Source organism: Astatotilapia calliptera, chromosome 23 (assembly GCF_900246225.1).
Source record: "Astatotilapia calliptera chromosome 23, fAstCal1.2, whole genome shotgun sequence".
In the NCBI taxonomy this organism is placed as follows: domain Eukaryota; kingdom Metazoa; phylum Chordata; class Actinopteri; order Cichliformes; family Cichlidae; genus Astatotilapia; species Astatotilapia calliptera.
In genome coordinates this window covers 10,940,992-10,961,969 of record NC_039323.1, presented here as the reverse complement: position 1 = coordinate 10,961,969, position 20,978 = coordinate 10,940,992, and the positions used below count along the sequence as shown (strand labels likewise).

Here is a 20,978-nt window from a genome sequence, read left to right as displayed (position 1 = left end):
ATTTAGGGACTTTCCCTCGATCGTTCAGAATCTAATGGAAAACAATCTGACCTTGCTTCCCTACTTCTACCACTGTGTGCAAACTTAAAATATACATTTACTATATGATAAGTTATTTTAAAGCTCATCTTTAAATGAAAAAATTTGCATTTTGTTTAATTAGGTATTTTTCTAAAAATACGCTGCTTACTATGTGATTCCAGCAACCGGTTGAGAGAGTGCATAGTGAGCAGACTGATTTCTGAAGGTTTGAAAGCAAATGTTTCCCATACTTAAATCGCTCATCTGTTTGAGACATCCTTCGTTACTTTTGGTTTCCTGATGTACCAGATGTTTTCAATATGTGATGGGTCTGGACTACAGAGTAAAGCTCCTGGAAAACTCGAAGGATGTGATTTGGCACCGTCTCGCTGAAACACGCAAAGCTTTTCCTGAAAATAGATGCAGGCTGTGCGGTGAACCTGTACATCAATCAGCATTAATGGTGCCTTCACTAACGCACAAGTTACCCGTGCCATGTGTAGTAATGTGGTAAAGATGCTGGCTCTGTTTAATAAGTTATGAGCAGTTCTGCTGGTGCTGTTCCTTATGTCAGTTTTTTTTTTTTAAACTGTAGTGCATGTTTAGCTCAGACCGTGACCTAAACACTCCATTGGTGTTCAATAACTCGAGGTGAATTTTGGTTAACGCCGTCTCCCATTTCAGAAGTAAAACTGTTTTGTTTTTTTCATGTAATTAGTGCATAGGTGTAAAGATAACAGTTACCTGCGGTTGATGACTCGCTACAGCACTGCTAGACTATCAATCGTGCTGGTGGAGAATTCACAAACTGAACACTGGAAGCAATCACAGTAACAAGTTTCTGATTAACTGAATATTAAACACAGGACTGAAACTAATACTGTGGCCCGTTACGGCAAAGCATTTCTTTCTGAGCTTTTCCGTGTAGTTTCCGTCTGCCTCCGGTCTGATGTGCACCACTTGGTTCATTACTCCATGCGCCCTGCCTGCCTGTCTCCAGGATTACGGGGCCACATTGGCCAAGGAATGCAGGCCGCAATAATTCCCTGTTAATTTGCTAACCTGCTCAACAGTGCAGACACAATGCTTTGTAATCCCCTCGACTTTCAGAGCCACAAACTCTGCCTGCTATAGTAATGGTGCATGTGGTTCACGTAGGGCGTGCACAAAGCTTCATTCTGGTTTTTGCCTGAAGTGTATTTAATGTGCGTGGATCAAAGTCACTCAGACAAAACTGGTTTAGTAGGAATTGGTGGTTTGAGCAGTGCGCAGAACAATGGTGTCAAGCCCATTACTAGGACTTTCATCTTGACTGCTAACCAACTTCAAGACCATAACCACACCAAGTCTATAGATTTACATCTATTCTTTGGAAAGATAACTAGAGAGAGAGGCCACATTCACTGCATTCGTGCATGTAAATGCAAAACCAAATATATGCGGAAGACAGTGCCCTCAGAAGTTCCCACCGACATGTGTGTGGTTATCCAATTTTTTTTTACTACTACATTAAACAAATAACGTGGCGGCAAAACACACGAGGAAGAGCTGTGTAGCTACATGACTAACTTAACTGTATGCAATCTGAAATATGACCACAATAAAGCGATAGCAAATTTAGCTTACTGAGACTGTGTGAGAAAGTTGGATTGTGTCACCGACAGGATGCTTCAATTCACTTTATTAGTAACACGACTACAGTGAGTAGGTAGGGCAGGAGATTAGCAAATAATGAAAAGCTGTGGGCTGGTCAATAAACATCTTTGTCTTCCCTGCACTGGGCACAGGCTGCTGCAGATAAATCATATTTCACACCAGGCGGCAGCTTGGGTCAGATGCAAGTAAACCGCGGGTGGTACAATCGCTGCTCTTTGTCAGCGTGTATGTACAATACAATACAAACGCACACGCAAATAGATACGCACACGCATAGTAGCAGTCTGCCGTTTGCACTGGGCAAGCATTTGCAACCATCCACATGCCCGCAGCACAGGGGCAACACTGTGTCGTGTGCCACAACAACGGCACCTACGCTTCCTCGAGAATGAGAACTCTCTGGCCCCGACCGAGAATAAGGTCAAACCTTTGCGCCTTTCCCCAGACTGAGCTGTGATTCGTGCTCTCCCGCTTCTCATTAAAAGCTCTCAACCCACAAACGTTTGGCAGGCTTTCATTGTGAATTAACTAACCTGAAACCACCTTCGTGCTATCGAGACGATCAAAATCTTTTAACGTGTCATCCTGTCACATGAATAGCTGACTTACACGCATCAAAGGATGCGGCAAAGACAGCATCCAGACATTATGCAGCTTCATTACCAGCAAGAAACGAGATAAAAAACTAGGACGATTGACTGTGGTGCAAACAGCGTGTGAGAGAGAGGGAGGGAGAAACAGAGAGGGAGGGAGGAATGTCAAACACCAACAACATTCCTGTGCTTCTCCTTGCACTGCCTGCAGCACTTTTACATTGTCTGTCTTCCTTTTGTGTAACTTCACTGTTCACAAGTCACCTATAATCCATAAAAAACCGTGAGAGAGAAGAGCAGTGTTGGAGCTCTGGGCTGAAAGGTTAGAAAAACATGTGGGACAGAAATCAATTCCCCCGCCTTTGTACTCTCTTTATGTAAAGGATGTAAAAAGAGTACAAAGGCCAGCAGGTTATTTTGTATTTTCATGGCTCTCGGAGCCACCACTGAAACTAACTAAGCAAAGAAAGAAAAAGAAAAAAGAACACACACATCACAGTAAAAGCCCAGAAACAATCTCCAGTAATCACAAAACTTCATTCATTAAAAAAAGAAACACCAAAGGTCAAGGATCAGGGTCATCTATAGATGCAAAACATAACCACAGAAGAGCTCAGAATGAAGGTAAACCCATCTAACCCCAGCCACATCCCTGTGATGTTCACCAATGAGCTGCATCTTATCTTAACCAGACGATGCAGCTGTGTTTACATACACAAATCATTGTCAACAAACCTTATTTCAGTTATATTTAAAGCATTACTGTTTTCTAAAACAACAGTAAAATACATTTAAATATAACCTGAAAAAAACTGGGCGATGCCAATACTGTTATGTTGTTGTTACCTGGGTATCACTTTGACCAAACCAGCAGGTAATAAGTTCGGTAACTGCGTTTCAACCAAAATGGCATCACTGTCTGTTTTTGTGGTAGACCTCCAGCCAGAGTCATTTTGCTGCTTTAAGCCAAATAAAGAGAGACTTTAACTGCTTTTAAAGATAAGCGAGTGGCCAAAAAACAAGACGAATTTACTGGTTAGGAAAAACTGAATAAAAGACAGGTGTAGGGGATGCTGATATTACCATTTATACTGAAAAATGTACATCGATGTATTTTGCACGTACATTCCTGGGAACTTCATTAACATTTTCAGTTCTTACACACAACCGCACTGTACACTCACATGACATTTAACCCCCAAATGCTGAAAAGCGTATTACCGTCAGTGTGTGCTGACACAACTCTGTTAATTGAGCAGTCTAAACAAGATAAAGTGTCCATTTTGAATTCTTTCTCCAGCGCTCGGTGCTCAACATCTGGGCAGCGGTGCGACACAGCCGTGCGTTAGGCCGTAGTACCCGCATTAACTAAACCATAACGCCCTGAATTAGGCACAGGGGAAGAAGTTGGTCCACATGGAGGTGTGAAGCCGTTCTCTTTATTTTAAATCTAACGAATACAAAGTCAGCGACCATGAGCACAGGAGAGTCCACTCAAAGTAAAAGGTACCCAGCGTGTGTCTCAGAAGGCCACGAAGGAGCCCAGAAAACCCCCACCAAGTCACCTCAAACTTCGATTAAAACCTCTTCCATAGCTTACCTCCGATCTAAAGCTAGCCAAAGGAAAACTTTATTTTTGTTTGTTTATTTTTTTAAAGAGTTAACAGGTTAAAACTGACCTCACCTAACTAGCTAGTGTAAAGAGATGCTAAGTGTGTCCGCAGATGCAGAGGCAACGAAACGTGATGGCAAGCGGCCGGTGACTAAAACACACCACGGTTTCGCCACAGCGCCAAACTTACCTAAAGAGACCTGGATGAAGCAGAAGACAAAGGCCAGCGACTTCCCCGGGGAGAACACGGGTATCTGCTCCATTTTCTCTGTAAAATCCACATAAGGTCGCCAGCCCGAAGCTGAGCTGTCTCCCCGGAGGTTCGTCGCTTCTCAGAAAGTTTGGCAGGAGATGGCTCAGGCGGGAAAAAGCAGACTTTCCAGATCAGCCGCGGACTCTGAACATGTCACGTTTTTTCCCCTGTACGTGTTTAACGACCTGTCTCATTAAAACCGTTTAAAACTCACATAAAGTTAAAGTTCTGTTGTCGCACACGGCAGCGACTCGCTCCTCCACCTCTCTGCGCTTACTCGAGGCACGACCGCAGAAGAAGCGCACCACGTATCCTTCCGCCGGACGCCGCGAGGGTCTATCGCGGAGCTTTAAAAAGACACTAAAATACGTTGAAAACACGGGGCTTAAATCCAAATTTAGCTTCCTTATACCACAGGGAGAAAAACAGTGTCGCTTGATATTTGTTTTATCTCGGGAACGAGACGGGAGGAGGGTTTAGATGTTTTTCGCTCTCAGCGTCGCCGCGGCGGAGGAATTTTTTTTCTCATTTTTCTACTTCTCTCGAAGTCTGCTATGACTCAAAATTAACCCGTTCAATGATTTCTTCTCTTTTCTTTCTCCTCCCCGGGTGCTGCACGTTTTTTCCAGGTACGTCTGTGAACGCCCACACTTAAGCAGCGCTCTTCGTTACCGTTGCGGTTCTGCCCGGGCTTAGCACCTCCGCGCTTTTCAGGTGTTTTTGGGGAACAGAAATGTCGACTTAAAAGGTAAAACATCGAAGACTGAATGTGGATCAACAGTGGCTTCTAGTGAGCTCCAAAAACACTTTTTGTTGCACGCCACCCTCCCTCATTTTAATAATGTGTGTCATAACATTTGAGGTGACTTTTAAAAAGAAATATACGAGCTTGTTTAAAATGATTTTAATTTTACAGCTCATTTAAAATCAATATCATTGGACAGAAAGAGCTGCATAAGAAGCTACAAGTTTTACAGGTACACAGATAGCCAGGCGCCTACATGTTTACCTACCACAAGGAAAACATTTGAAAGCCAATAAATGCTTTGGGGATTTCAAACTGTTGCTTTGTTTTTCTTGGAAGCTTCATCACTCCTCCGTGCTCAGACAGGCCCATCACACTTGCTTTATAACCTGTTAGTGATCACAGAAATCCCAGACTCATTATCCCCTATCAGGAGGAATGATCCAGGTGTAAATCACAGGCTCATCACAATAACAAAGCAGTGTCTCATCCCAATGATTTGTTTGTCTTTACACCCCATTAGAGAAATATTGCCAAGCCTCCTGCTGCCACCAGCGGCCCTTTGTCCTCTATTCAACTCTGCTGAAAGGCCTGGAACCAGAGGAGAGCAAATTGATCTCCTCAGGGGTCCGTACTGACAATGCCTTTGTTGCTGCGGCCAATGTCAAGCTCTTGCTCTCCATGCGTGGTTGGCTGTCAGGTGTTGGCACGACAACACGCCGTTTGGTCAGAAGCTGTTTTTATTGACAAACCCCGTCTCACGTTTGCTGGTTCTTCTGCATTCACATTTCTTTCATTATGTCACTAAAGGCCATTAGTGAAATCCAGAATTTCTTATAAATATCATATGTCACATTAAAGCTAGCAGTGATATAAATCACATGAAAGGTTCACTTTGTCTGCAGCTCTGTTGTCCTAATGACGTCACCCCAGATGTGGGCTTCTGTAATTTAGGAAGGATGGAGTGAGAAAGGGTGGGGCTGTGCCTCATAAGCAGAAAACACTGATTGGTTCCTCCTTGCCATTACTCTGAGAAAAGAATGCGTTAACACACAAGTTTGGCATGATTTCAGAGAAAGCAGTAAAAAGCGAAAGAAAGCTTAGCCACCCTGATGTTTTAAACCACATTTTCTGAAACTAATCAGCAGCTCCAGCCTCAGGTCGCTTGTTTATCAAGAGTTTACCAGGCAACAAAAGACTGTAGTTACTTCGCCAGCGCTTCAGCTTTCATGCAGCACATTTCGGACCAACTTTGTGAGTATTAGTCTTTTGAATTTTAACTACCCTTGGCCTGGCTCAGAGCCACGAGGCCCTGCCACATTGGTGAGAGACACTTTCATCAGTGTTTGGGCTCTTCACGCCGATTTGAAACTCATCCGTCAAGGGTGACTCCAGCTGTCGGCTTGTAAAGCTGTGCTGCAAACAGGGGACAGATAGTCATGACTGATTATTCCAGGGACAGCCTGTGCGTGATCTTGTCCACTCCCCTTAACCATAAACATGCCATCTTTCCCGAGCGTGACAGCCATGTGAAACCAAATCGGTGCCTGTTATTCAAGAAGAGTGTTACACTGCCTTTATGTTTGATGGTGGCAGATAGTATGAAGTGTGTATATGATGCCTTTCTATAATTAGTAGAGGCAGGCATCGATACGCTTTTCATTACTCGGCTGTGGCAGCTGATTTGCTTGCATCAACAGTTGTGCATAGCTGAAGTGGTTCCTGCATGTCAGTTCTGGATGCTTCTATATGCTTCATACTTACTGTGTAATTACATTATTGAGAACAGCACTCTTAAACCTCAGTGCAGTCTGTAAGCTCCGCTGAGAGTGTTGACAAGCTGGCATTTTGTGCAGGCTTTGATGAGATGAGCCTGAACGTAGGTATGACGCTCTCGTGACCTCTGTGCCTTTGTTAAGACACATGCACATTTGCACAGGAAGCATCATTTATCTAATGTCATCTTCACAGTATAAGCAGATCTAGTGGACAAGAAGCTGAGGGGGTATATTTAAGGTTGATTATCACCTGACTGACCCACTTTGACTGCCATAAAAGAGACAGCCTGCAGACAGCTTTATGTGTGTGACATGCGTGCCTCCAGACGATAAAAGACCTGTGGATATATTGTCTTAAAGGTTACAATGAAATCGTCAGCCATGAGAGCGATCCTTCAGATTTCAGATCTCCTTGATGGAGATTGGCCACTCGTCGGGTCAACAAGATAAGACTCCACATGGTATCTTATTTACAGAGAGATATAAATCTGTTAGAAGGGTTTCAAAATATTTAAACATTGTAAATAATTTTACTGTGTGAACTTGAGGTTATATGATCGAAATGTCAACAAAGAGGCAGATAATGCCCACGTAAGTCGAAAAGGGTCTCAGATCAGCATGGAATCAGTGTAATCATTTACTTGGTGAGACATGGGATTGCCTAGAGAAAGTAAACATACCAGTGGAAGTTGTTTTTGTTTTTTTACTGGCTTCATTTTGTTGTAAAATTTTAAGATGGGGACATCCTGACAAGCTCAACATACTAAGTGTAATTTCACAAACACTCGTAATCACTCAAAACCGATTTATTCTGACTAAACCACTCATCAAGATAAAGCTGAGGCTTCATATTTTTTCTCATTGAGCTGATGAATCAGTTAGTGAGCACACGCAGCTTAGCTGTTAGCAGTCTTCAGCTTTGGTTTCGAAGAACAAGTTATACTAGTGCAGCGTTTGGCAGTGGCTGACCTGCTATTCTGTGATCAGCTCTGTGTGAGAAACTAAGATAGTATGTATGATCAAATGTGTGCGTCACAGCGTTCCACGGCGGTCAAAGGTGGAGAGTCAGAGAGTGCGAAGTCACGATGTGGCCGAGCGTGATGTGGGCAGAAACTTCAGTTTCCGACGAGAGGAAGAGGGTTTGCTGGCAGAGAGGTGAGGAAACAGGTGATGAAGGAAAGGTGTGAGGAGGAAGGATGCATGCACGCGTATGAGAACACATCTTGTAAGTTGACCTGGGGCTCTGGCAGGATCAGGTGGACGGGAATGTGCTGTTGCGTGTGGATGGGATCCTCCCGTGAGCGTCCTAGCGTGCCCACCGTCACCCCACACTAGCAGGCTATTTATATTGCACTGTGGGAAAATAACAGCCCCAGCAGTGTCATCTGGGCCCTGCAAGGTTTATATTGCCTGCCCAGAAGTACACGTATATAGCACCATTCTTCCCAACTCCCCGAGTCACAAAGAGCGGAGACAAACTGGCATATTAGCTCTATATGTAAGCATTATTGAGTTGATTTAACTCAACTCACGAAGGACAGTTTTTCTGTTTCTTTAATGCAGCGAAACAAGTTCACAAAGACGAGGGTTTGCAATGCATTTGAGAAATACTAGTAGGACACATATTTAGAGCACTTTGATAGGATTTTAAATACATCCCCGGACACACCGCACATGCACATGAATTCTCACTTGTGGAAAGCAAACAGCCCTCAGTCTTCTAAAACGGGGCTTCTGGGATGAATATAGTTTTACTGTCAGCTGCAGACAGTAAGAGTTAAACAAAAGCAGGCAATCACGGAGCAACTGCAAGGATCTAACATCTTAGCCACAAAGAAGCACAGATTGGAATAATATTTGAAACGTTAGTATTTGTGTAGGTTGGTGTTAATTTTGACACCACCTACAGTTTGCACTTCAGAAAGGCGACGGATGGAAGTACAACTGAAACGAATGTAATCTGCTGTGGAAAAAATATAAAAATGCTGTGTGACACTGCATTAAGCTCACGCTGAAGCACTGGGATTGAACCAAAATAATGATATCACCATATCACTTTTATGTAACATAACTGTGAAATCTTTATAAATGTAAAAGTATTTTAAACGTCAGAAACAAACCAAAAATAAAAGTTAAAGTTTGGACCTCTGCAACCAAGACTCTGTAACAACTGCACCCGTTATGCTGCTGATGATATGTTGATCTGAGAGAGGTCTCAGGGAGGGCAAACTGAGTCCGAGCAACTCCCACCCAAGGTCGCCTAATGCATTAACACGTAGCACACAGGGACACGCAGACACACACAGTAATGTCAGAAGGAACACATAGACACACAGGCACCTAAATCTCAAACCTCATCCGTCATGTCCCGGTCATCCAGGCCCAGGGGTGCGTGTGAGTCAAACTAATCTAACATCCAACTAATGGGCTGAAGTAACCAACTCATACTCTGCGACAGCATATGTTCACAAGAAACATGGGTTTTGTTTGTAGGGCATTTTCTCCACTCTGAGTGTACAAAATATGCACAGACCATATTATTTTTGAGTTGAAGTGGCATGCTGAAAGTTATAGTGAGTGCAAAACTGAGTGTGTGTGGAATATCTTCCAGTGTTCTGTGCATCATAAAGTCACAAGCCACTAAAAAGCAGGCTTTCTCACAGTCACAGCTCAGGACTGCATGCATGCGACAATAATATCCGAGAGATGAATGAGAGTCAAGAAGGGACTGAGATACCTGTGTACCTCACAGCACATCATCATAAATCATTTTTAATCGCTACAATAATTAATTGACATTAAATTTAACATGGCTGAGCTTCCTCTTTTTTAACCCCCCACTCCCGTCTTTGTTTAAGCCGCATTTTTATAAACCTAAAAGGCAGTTTTAACACTCAGGATAAATATTTTATGCTCTCAAAAGAGAATTTACGACTCATTTACAGGTTTGCTCTTTTTCTAAATGGACGTGGAGTATTATCGTTGGGAAGATGTGAGAGCTCGTCATTGGTCTACAATAAGGTGGTAAAGCATACACGGAGTGGAGAGTGGGCCCAGCAGGTCCACGCTGACCCCCTGTGAGAAGTTCCCGGTTCCCAGGACCCGGTGTGTACGTTTGTAGGGCAATAACTCATCAGGCCCCTTTACTTCCTCTTTCGGCCCTCTGCGTTTTATGACCCGCTCCTCTGCTGTACAGCTGCTCTCTCTGCAGCTTCCCTCTGGTCTGATTGGTTAAGACGGGAGTGTGAGGCAAGAGGATGATGGGGAAGAGACTGGGATGAGGTGGGAAGTTTGATGGAATATGTTTTATATTATGGCCTTTAGAGGTGACTAGCAGGCACGTTATGAGAGTGAATTCTGCTTTCACTTCATTACAAACTATTACTATTTGATTGACTGGAGAAATCAGATTTCCCAGTTCTTTTTAATTGTGAAGGACGAGCCTTTCTGTGTACTCTGAATGTACTGACTATATCTGAACAAATGTTCAACAGATCTCAGAGAAATTCTGTGCATGTATTTATAATAAATAATGAAGGCTGTAGCGTCACAGTAACATTTCATAATATAGCCTGTGACTAAGTGCTGAGAGGTGGGACACACCGTGACAGGTCATCAGCCTGGCGTTGGGCTAAAACAGAGACACAGACGACCGTTCACACTCACTATGGGGAATTTAGAATCACCAGTTGATCTAACCCCACTGATTGATTCTGGAATCTTCCCATCCTCCTGTTAGTGATCCTCCATCTATATGGAAGATAACAACCTTCTGAACAAATTAGTAGGTGGAGAAGGCCCCTACTGGCCCATATCTATGGGGCTGATTTCTGCCAACAAATGCCCGTTGTATGGACGGATAACATCTGAAGTGGGATCACTGAATGTGTTTGGATTGTGGAAGGAAGCTGCACAAACTTCTTCAAGCTCGGGACTCCCTCGCTGTGAGGCAGGAGTGCTAAGCACTGCGCTACCATGTGTAATTACAATGTAAATACGGTACTTAAAAGTAGGCAGGCTAGAATAAGGGAGTAGCAAGTCAGGTTTTTACAAGAAATAATTATACTGGAAGTAAATGTAGGCAGTGGAATGTAATTTAAAGTAACATGTAAATAATGCTACATGGTGCAGAACCAGTTTTAAGATAAAATGAATGCATTTTGTGTTAAACCTTTGGTCAAAACAACCAACCAAGTAGATGGAAAACAGGAAGGAAACAATGATCATGAAATGACTATATACCTGTGCAAGAACTGGGTCACTGAAAGCAGAATGATGTCTGGATCCAGATTAGTTTTTGATGTTTCTTCAATAACATCAAGAAAACGTATCCTGTTTTTTCCCCCTATTTTCATAGGATATGTATTTCTGATGACATGACATAAAAATGTCAGAGTTTTTCCCCCTATTTTGCAATTTGTAAAGGAACCAAAAAACAAAAACAAAACAAAACAAAACAAAACAAAACAAACAAAAAAAAAAGATCCAAATCAATTGAGAAGTTATTCACTCAAAGCTGGGCTCAGCATCACTGCTAGTTATAGTTTTGTGTTACTCTGCTAATAACCAGCCAAACTAAACACAAAATATTTCCTTGGCAGAGATAGCGATCAGGTGTTTGCATCAGGTAAAATGATTAGGTTACTCTGTTAGAAACATGACTGAAACTTTGGCTGTCTCATTTTTCATACGCTACAATCTCTTTCATTCTGCACAACCCTTGAACAAACTAACTAAAGTTAAAGGTCACATTTCTTTAATGCCCTGTTTCTTTAAGATCACTAAAGTCTCGGGAGAAATCGAGAGTGGGTGGACGGTGTCTTAGTTCTATTTGTGTCTTTGACAGGAAATTTAATCAAGATAGGGCAATATGAGTCGACAAGAGAGCACAGAACTGATAAAAAAAAAGTCAGATCAGTTGAAAGAACTGATCTTTCAGCATGTCTCAGTTGTGTGTGTGTGTGCGTGTGTGTGGTAAAGTCAGACTATGTGTGTTCTGTACATGTGCCATTTTCCTGACCTCTGATCACACAAAGTATTTTAATCCAATCAGCTTCGTTTTCACATGACTGTCACACACTCACTGCTGCTATGGTAACCTGGAGAGGAAGGAGAGAAAGATAGAGCAATGGAGTGAAAGAAGAGAAGCTATTCTCTCTCTAAAAACTGTGAAAGGGACGCACCTGCAGAATAACACACACACCGTGTTTCGTAGCTCACCTGTCTGATGCTCGCCTTTAGGTGCATTTAAATAATAATTTATTAATTTTTTAAAAAAAGTCTTAATTCTGAAGAAAAAGAGTGAACGCAGAGGAAGCGAGAACGCATTTATGTTAACGTGGTGACAGAGTATCGGTGGCCAGCAAGACATTTCAGTTAGTGTAAGTGTGTGATGGGAATCCAGATGCAGTGCAAAAACCACGGCTGCACCGCTGCTCTGGCTTCTGGTGTGTTTTCGTGATTGTTTTTTTTTTTTTTTTTTTTTTGCAAGTTTGGCACATCTCAACTTTTAGATAAACTTTAATGTTCGATTATGCATTAAACACTGAATGTAGCTTGGGATTTCTGGCAGAGAAGATATGGTGAGAATCACGAATAAACAGGACACGATGAAAACTGACAGGGCTGCAAAACCAACAGTCAGAGCAGCGTAGAGAAGCACTGAGACAAAAGGGCTGTGATCGTTAATAAAGAAAAAGGGAAGAGATACAAAACAAGCATCTTCAAGCAGTTTTAGTGGAACATGATTGCTAACAAAGATAAGTTAATGGCAACTGAGGCCAAACTCACAAATACCCACTTCCCTTGAGAGGTGAAAAGGTTAGTCTGTGCCCTGTGGTTTGTGTTTGGCACGCTACTCTGCTGCTTCTCTTTTTTCTCTTTCTGACATTTCCTGTTTTACCTCAAGCTCAAGATTCTGACTAATGCTCTGCTTACGCTGCTATACGTTGTTGCATTTTCAGGTCCCTGCAAGCATAGCTGTCGAGTTTTTTTCTTTTTCTTTCTTTTTTTCCACCCCAAAGGCGTAACCTGTATTTTCCCCTCAGTTTTGACAGTAACCCATGATTTAGAGCTCGACTAACAGGGGGACACCAGTCGCTGAAGTTTATTTCAGGACTGAACTCGGAACTGCATCAGCGAGCACAGCGCTCCACCTGCTGGCCATGGGTGGTATCGCCAGTCTTTGCTGGTGGTTGCAAACAGCTAAAAACTTTTGTAGGTGTGGAAATTTAAGGTTCTCCAATTGATAAAGAAAGAGAACGTTTGTCACATGCTTCATATACAGCAATGTCCAGTATCTAACCTTCAAAGTCACTTGATCGCCTTTCTTTCCCATTCTGATGCTCATTTTGAACTTCAGCAGGTCACCTTGAACACATCTACATGCCTAAATTCAGAGTTGCTGCCATGTGATTGGCTGATCAGACAGGTGTGCCTTATAAAGTGGCAGTCATGAGTACACAAACCACATGATCAAATCTCACGCCACTGTTGACTCCATGCATGCTGCTTTACCATGATGACGACGAGCTCAGCTCAGTGTTCTGACAGACCGAGCGCCTGAGTGTAAAAGACTTTATTCATAGAGAGAAGACAGAACAGGAAAAGAGGCGGGTTCCTTTCCAGCTGAGAGCGAACAGCGGCGACTCTCAGCTTTAAATGAAGTCTACAAATTTTACAAAACAAAAGGAGCCTGCTGAACTTCAAATGTCTCTGAACGCCTGCTTGCAGTCATGGTGGCGTCACGCGGCTGAGGGTTACCAGACTGTACAACAATTATTGGGATTAAATGTAATATTCCTCATCACCTGAAGTTACTCAGTATTTGAGATAGAGATTAATATATACCATATAATATTCAGAATCAAGACGCGCACACATGGAGCTTTCATTTATTGGAAATATTACAATTTTAAAGCCACTCTTAAAAAAAAAGGCAGTTCTAAGGGCTAAAGCTGAATATAATAAAGGCCACTTTTACATGACATGAAGACTTCCTCATCATTGGACCTACTCCTTATTTAACCATGCAAACATTAATAATAAGCTTTTAAATATTAACCTTCAGTGATCCACCGAGCACAGTTTGTATTTTACTCAATAATTATTGTACAGTCACTGATTGGCTCACCATCATCCCACACGTCTTGGCTAATTAAATCAGGTCAAACAGCGTCTGCAGGCTTCCACACAGTATTTAAAAAAAACAAACAAAAAAAACAGCTGACTTGGATATCTTTTCCTATTACAGTGCCGGGGTGATTTAACATCCTAAAAATATTAATGCTATGTCTTTGAAATCTCTTAGACTAATGGATATGCTGTGCATCACTGCCATGATTATTTTATTAAAGGAAGCGCAGGAAAAAATGAAATTAGGTGGACAATCAGCCGCTCCTGTTACAGCACAACACAGCTTTGAAAACTCACAAAACTTTTCATTTTTTTTTGCACGCACACACACACACACACACACACACACACACACTCCCACATTCGCACATCATCTGAAATCCCCGGCTACTACGAGAGCATTGTTGTGTAATTGTTATTAATAAAACTATGTACTATGACATCATTTATATTCAGAGCACACATCCATGGACAGGCGAGGACAAAATGGGCGGTGGCATGTTTGTAAAGTCTTATTAAGAGCAGGAATCCTGTGTTTTTAGTCGAAGTTGACAGCTTTTCTTAGTGTCTGCAGACTCTAAGCAGCCCATTTTCCCACTTCGGCACCTCCTCCTCCTTCTTCTTCTTCCCTTTCCTCTCTTAGAGCCACCAGAAGCGTACGTAGACAATGAGCATGATGAAAAAGACACCTCCAGCTGCCAGCTTGGCATAGGTGGAGCGGGTATTCAGATACTTGGCGTCGCTTCTGTACTTTTTCGACAGGCTGGACAAGTTGCTGGCCTTGGAGTCGAGTGCTGTGAGGAGGAGAAAGCAGAGGGAGAAAAAAGTAAAGGGGGGTTGGGAAGGAGCAGGATAAGCACAAGCGCGCAGAGAAAACTCCCATCACGGCTCCGTTTGACCCGAACACAGATGACAGACACTCACCGGAAAGCGCCTCTCCTCTCTGCAGCACCTCCTCAATGTTCGCCACCATGATCCTCTGTACGTCCTGCAGTTCTGTGTTGATGCTGCCCAGATTCCTCCTCGCTCGGCTGTCGATGTACGACTTCTTGGTTTTTTGAATGTAGGTGTCTGAAGAGAGAGACAGCCCACAGTTATTTCAAGCTCTGTGTGTTCAGTTACTTCACAGCCCTGCCTGTGACAAACACGCTGACTGCCAGGATCCACTTTCCCCGGAGGACTAAAGTGGATTTTTATTGAATTTCATAGAAAACACATTTCCCAGCTTTGAATGAGAGCAGAGAGACTGCTGATGCTGACCTATTAAACAGATCTAGTCGCACAAGAGCCGATCCTTTTCTTCCCTTTTAGTCCTCTGATAAATTCCTGTTATCAGTATTTTTCATTTAAATTTAAGTGATTCAGAAATGTTTCACACACAGACTCCTTATTAAAAACCCAGAGTTTTGTAAACACTTTTTTTGCTGCTCATATTTTGGATACTTTGTGGCGACCGACTTGTTTTTAGAGCCACAAACACATCAAGCGGCTCTTAAGAGGAGTCGCAGTTTCTGGCACCTCAGTGTATTCAGCCTGGAGGTTTCTGTGTGGTTTCACAATGATTTACACCCTGAGTTCATCTGCAGGGAGGAAATAAAAAAATCAGCCCCTAGCACCACAACTTCACTGAACATATAAAATATTAATAGTCACCAGCAGCAGAAGCACATAAGCATGTGTCAGCATCTTAGAAATAATCAGAGAACTCTCTGTTAGTCTGAAACTGCTTGGATGATTGGTTTTCAGGTTTCTGCTGCCTGCTCTGCTCAGTATGCAGCGTTGCATACTTACATGTAACCATCACAGCTAAGTGCCAAAACCCCCTAACCTAAACCTCGTTCTAAGTTTAGCCCTAAAACCAAGTCTCAATCCTCAAACCTGCCTCTGAAGGGGTACAGACGAAGGTGAGACTTTAAGTTCCACATAATCCGATCACTTTGATGGCTCTCACAAAGATAGCTGGACATGTTTTTATCGGATTTTTCTTATTTGTTGTTTGTGGCTTTATGACGAGCAGTCATAAGAGCACAGATCGAGTGTTTCCTGCACAGGTTTAACATGTAGTAGTAGTATAAACCCGGTTTATACTACTACTACATGTCTTTTCTTACCAAACTCAATGAAGGAGTAAGGCCGGGATACTGTGGGGACCTTCTTTCCGTGCTGCTCATGAAACTCTGCCTGGAGGTCTTCTAGGTAAGCAAAGGCTAGCTTCTTGGGAAAGCTGGCTTCACAAAGCACCAGGTAGCACACTCCCTTCTCTATACAATAGCTGAAAAAAAGCAACATAAAAATGTACTTTGAGTGGAGCATGAGGAAATGCACTGAAAACATCTATCCGTGTGTGCTTAATTCCTCGCAAACCACGAAGAGACGATTATTTTGAGACAGTTTGGATTCTCACTCACTGAAACGCCATCGAACCGGCCTCTAAAGTGCAGCGTGTGGGGCTCTGCTCATTGAGTTTCCTGAAGAGCTGCTTAGCTTGACTCTGATACTGCTGAAGGTCCCGGCCCAGCTAAAGAGATGAAAAGCATAAGTGGTTTAAAAAAACTAAAAAAAAAACAAGTACTGATATCGAGCACAGAGAACACAGAAATTAATCAAAATCTGACTCGTATGCAGCAGAATTAGAAGCAAATGTGATTATTTTACCACCAAAAGAAATGAAGGCAACGTAGATTTGAGCACGTTATGTATCTGAGGGTTTTACAGACATACTCAGACAGCGGCGGGACGTTAAACGATGACACTAATTTACAGATAGATAATGTGGTTGTTTGAGAAACACATGTGATGCTGAGGCACAGAGCGGAGACGCAACAAACCTTTTCACTTCCCTTCATGAAAGCAAACAAGAGAAGGAGGAAAAGATGTTAGAGTCAAGGCGAGCACAAGCATAAAGGTTTTAAAAGCAACAACTCATGTTACAAATGGCATCCATTTGAACATTTCAAGAAGTCCACCAACGTCATCAGGCATATTTCATCTACAGGTAATAATAAAATGTGGGGAGTGGATTCTACTTCACTGGAGTCACTTAGTGTTAACCAGTGTAATAATGAATGATAGGTATAAAGTGAGTCAGTCACTTACTAACTGACAAATAACCACGTCAGTTTCCAGCCTCCCCACCACCCTGAGCTAGATGGGCATATTAGCAAATAGATGAATGGATGGATGCTCGATCTTTCAGCCATACATCAGTACCAGCCTGGTGACGGTCTTATATTGTAAGACCCTACAATAATAGAGAGAAACCCCAGTAATCAGATGACCCACTATGACCAAGCGCTCGGCGACAGTGGGAAGGAAAAACTCCCTTTTAACAGGAAGAAATCTCCCACTGAACCGAGCTCAGGGAGGGAGACAGGACAGAAACACGCTGTGGAAGAGAGCCAGAGATTAATAATAATAACTAAAGATTAAATGCAGAGGGGTGTATAAAAACATAGTGAGTGAACTAAGAAGCACCAAGTGCATCATGGGAATCCCCCAGCAGCCTACACCTATTGTAACTAAGTGAGGATTCAGGGTCACCTGTTCCAGCCCTAACTATATGCTTTATCTTGAATCCAGGAGAGGGGCCTGAAAGCTGAAAGGCCTGCCTCCCATTCTACTTTTAAATACTCTAGAAACCAAACGTAACCCCCCAATGCGAGATCGAAGTGCACTAATGGGGTGATATGGTGCTGAGAGGTCAAAGTTTCATATCTCAGTCCTGAACTTATGCGATGCTGTAATGACGTGAAATAAAAAGCTGTGGCAGAAGCGGTCTGATGACTCAGTCGCTTCAGGCAGGTAAATAACGAGGTGGACAGGTGGACAGGCCTACAGCAGGACAGGCCTACAGCAGGACACCTATCAGCAAATCAAACGGCTCAATTAACTTTCACACGCCAAACCAGAAAGTCATGGTGGGGGTGGTGCCGGTGCCCCCTCAAACGACCCACATCTGGATGAAAACAAGCGCTCTAAAGGCGGACGTGACAGCTGGCAGCGGGTTAACGTTGGCTAGCGTGTCACTATAACATTAGTGCAGGATACAAGCATTCACTAATAATCCTCACCTGCTCGTCCTCCTGCATGGAGGCGGCCAGCGGCAGGCCGTCAGCCAGCCGAGCGATCATCGTCAGCAGCACCATCTCTGCGAAAAGCTCCGCTGCTCAGCACACACTGCAGGCTCCTCGAAGCTCCGTTTGACAGGCTGAAAACTGACAACACCGCAGCACTGACGCTGAGCTGGCCGGAAACGCTATAGCTTTGTGTCACAGCTAAATCCCGCCGCGGAACCAGGCGGACAGACACAAAGGTTCCGCGTCGCCGTCCCTGATACGAAACTTATTAATTTCAGGTATTTGTTAGAATATAATTACGACAATCTTATATGCGTTACATTAGATTTTGTTAAGTTCAAATTAAAATTTGCTGCTTTATCTTGTTTTTCTTCTTTTGGCTGCTTCCGCCACAGCGTGTGGTCTGCTTTCATCTCCTCCGTCACTACATCCATGAACCTCCTCGGAGGTCTTCCTTGTTTCCTCCTACCTGGCATGTAGCTCGCCATCACCAGTGTGTGAATGTGTGTGTGAATGGGTGGATGACTGGATATTTAAAGCGCTTTGGGGTCCTTAGGGACTAGTAAAGCGCTATATAAATACAGGCCATTTACCATTTACCATTCACTCCTCCTCCCCTGCACATCCCCAACCCATCTCTAACTCATCTTCCATCACTATGTCTGCTCCCTGCACCCTCACCTATCTCCTTCACATTTACACACGCGTATTCTGTCTTACTTCAACCAGTGTTCATTCCTCTTCTCACCAGGGTATACTTCCACCTCTCCAGTCTCACCTCCACCTGCCCCCTACTCTCACTGCAGATCTCAATGTTGTCTGGAAACATCATAGTCCACACAGATTTCTGCCTCATAAAGAATGACATTTCATGAATAACAGTGGTGAGGTGTATGGTAGGAGTGACAGATGGGGTTAAGGTGGGGGTAGGATTATATATGGGATCTGCTTTGAGCTTCTTCTTGTATGCAGTGGCGATGAACAGGCTGACAGATGAGGTCAGGAGGAATCTCTGTGGACTCTGATGTTTGCAGATGACACTGTGATCTGTAGTGAGAGTAAGGAGCAGTTGGAGGAGAGCCGGGAGAGGTGGAGGTTTGCCATAGAGAGAGGAAGAAGAACCGAGAAGTAAGACAGAATACATGTGCGCGAAAGAGAGGGATGGTGGAAAAATGGGTATGCAAGGAACCGAGGTAATGAAGGTGGATGAGTTTAAATACTGTACAAGACAGGCGAAGCAGAGAGTGCAGGCAGGGTGGAGATGAGTGTCGGGGGTGATTTGTGACAGAAGGAGAGCAGCAAGAATGAAAGGGAAGGTTTCCGAGATGGTAGTGAGAACTGCTGTAATGTTTGGTTTGGTTTTAAATATCGTAGCTGTTGGTGGATGTCAGCTTGGCAGTTCTGTTCTTGTAAAAAATGAACATTTGTATTATAAAGCACTAATGCTCTTATAATGAGTATTAATCCAAGCAGTTTCCATGTGCCTTGGCTCGATACAAATGATTATTGGACAGAATGATGTCACATTTGCTCCGCTTGTATTTTACAACATTGACTCGGTGGACCTGACCTGTAGGTGCAGGTTTAGATAGCAAACAGCAAAAGCGACTTTTTATCATTATGAGTTAATTGCAAATGATATTATTATAATTTTAAATAAACTTTAAAGAGATAAGAATGACCACATTGCAGCATCACTCATTACACAGTATTCATTAGATAGATTGTTTTCGTCTGCAGTACATCCGTTCAAAGTATTTTTAGGACTGAATTTAAGTAATATTTCAAAACCAGCAGCAGTGACCGCAAGAGTTTATTTACATGTATCACTCACCAGTTTCATGACTTTAGTGCTCTCACTTGTGATGAGAGGGAGTCATGCTGCATGTACACAGGAAGTCTGTCACAGCCCTGAAATAACAGAGAAGCACAGAGTGACCACAGTTTTTTCCACAGAACAGTTTTTCATCTCTCCTCTTGTTTTATGGAGGTAAAACATCTCTGATAAGGTCATATATGAATCAGATAAAATACCACAAGTGTCTAGTATTACAGTTTAAACATGTTTGTCCTCTCTCCATTATTTTACATTCAGTTCTGTCTCTCATCTCTTTTCCCCTCACTTCCCAACCAGCTGCAGCAGATGGCTGCCCCTCCCTGGGTCCGCTGGGGTTCTTTCTGTCCCCCTCTGCCAAGTGCTTGCTCATAGAGGGTCCTCTGATGGCTGGGGTACTCTCTCAGAAATCTTAGGTGATTTTACATTATGGTTTAAAATGCTTTGAGTGAACAGTTATTATCAGCTGAACTGAATTTTCCATTTGAAGCAGGAAACAAGTTTACCAGTCCAGCCAGTATTCGCTACACACTTACTAATAAGTTCCCTGTCATGACAAGTAATCCAGAGACCACAATGAAAAGACAATGCTTAAAAGAAAGTGATGGCAAAAGGCCTCAAAACCATTTTAAACAGCATAAAACTCAAACTCTAGCCAGATGTGGTTAAATGACAAAAATTAGTCATGTTACTGATCCCGCACCACAGTTTCTCCTGTGACTAATCCAGTATTATATTCAGTCTTCTCTCAGCTGCTCCCTGTATGGGTCGCCAGATCAAATCACCTGCCTCCATCTCACCCTATCCCAGCATCCTCCCCGGTCACATCAATACTCTGCATGTCCTCCTGCAGCTGCATCTGCATCGTCATCATCTCCCTCTCAGCCTTGCCTCTCTGACTTTGAGCTGTCCCTCTGTCTCCAAACCAAACAGCAGGTCTTGCTGTCTGTTGCTTTGGATAGCTCAGGCTCACGTAATTCGATCTCATTCTTTATCATCCACATGTTCAATTTGGCCACAATGTTATGGATGCCCTTCCTAACACAATCCTCCCCCCTTTATATGGGCCTGGGACTAACGCTAGGAGTGTCTCGGTGGCGTGTGGCCCCCTTGTGGCTGGGTTTGGTTATTGTATACAATACTATTTACAATTTTGACCAAATACAAATTGACAGTTAATATTTAAGGCGTAAGCAATATTTTCCTGAAAGATCGGCTTTGAATGCAGTTTAAAACTTTAGTTTACATCAGCAGTTTAAAGGAGCAGAAGGCAAAT

The 20,978-nt window shown here is 43.1% G+C and overlaps 2 protein-coding genes across 4 annotated transcripts in view; both read right to left on the bottom strand.

Annotated features, from left to right (window-relative positions):
- The window catches only part of notch2 (notch receptor 2), a 41,150-nt gene extending 36,300 nt beyond the window's left edge, over nucleotides 1–4,850 (bottom strand). For both annotated transcript variants that reach the window (XM_026160039.1, XM_026160040.1), the window contains exon 1: nucleotides 4,073–4,850. In XM_026160039.1, the coding sequence (XP_026015824.1) occupies nucleotides 4,073–4,145 (73 nt within the window). In that variant the 5' untranslated portion in view covers nucleotides 4,146–4,850. The remainder of the gene's footprint in view (nucleotides 1–4,072) is intronic.
- Nucleotides 4,851–13,220: 8,370 nt separating this feature from the next.
- On the bottom strand, nucleotides 13,221–18,077 carry sec22bb (SEC22 homolog B, vesicle trafficking protein b). 2 transcript variants are annotated; one of them, XM_026159864.1, is made up of 6 exons: nucleotides 17,863–18,077; nucleotides 16,621–16,632; nucleotides 16,201–16,310; nucleotides 15,904–16,064; nucleotides 14,717–14,863; nucleotides 13,221–14,586 (listed from the first exon to the last, which is right to left on the bottom strand). In XM_026159864.1, exons 1-6 carry the CDS (start codon nucleotides 17,935–17,937, stop codon nucleotides 14,432–14,434), a joined length of 660 nt encoding a protein of 219 aa, XP_026015649.1. In that variant the 5' UTR covers nucleotides 17,938–18,077; the 3' UTR covers nucleotides 13,221–14,431. The 2 variants fall into 2 exon arrangements, with proteins under 2 accessions (XP_026015649.1, XP_026015650.1); XM_026159865.1 differs by lacking the exon at nucleotides 16,621–16,632.
- Between the last annotated feature and the right edge of the window lie 2,901 nt (nucleotides 18,078–20,978).

Bases quoted from the DNA above. Each gene is read 5' to 3' on its own strand.
- sec22bb (XM_026159864.1), bottom strand. From the start codon at position 17,937: ATGGTGCTGCTGACGATGATCGCTCGGCTGGCTGACGGCCTGCCGCTG. The intron at 16,065-16,200 runs GTGAGTGAGAAT...GCTTTTTTTCAG, and splicing joins GCCGGTTCGATGGCGTTTCA to CTATTGTATAGAGAAGGGAG. The intron at 14,587-14,716 runs GTGAGTGTCTGT...TCCTCCTCACAG, and splicing joins GAGAGGAGAGGCGCTTTCCG to CACTCGACTCCAAGGCCAGC.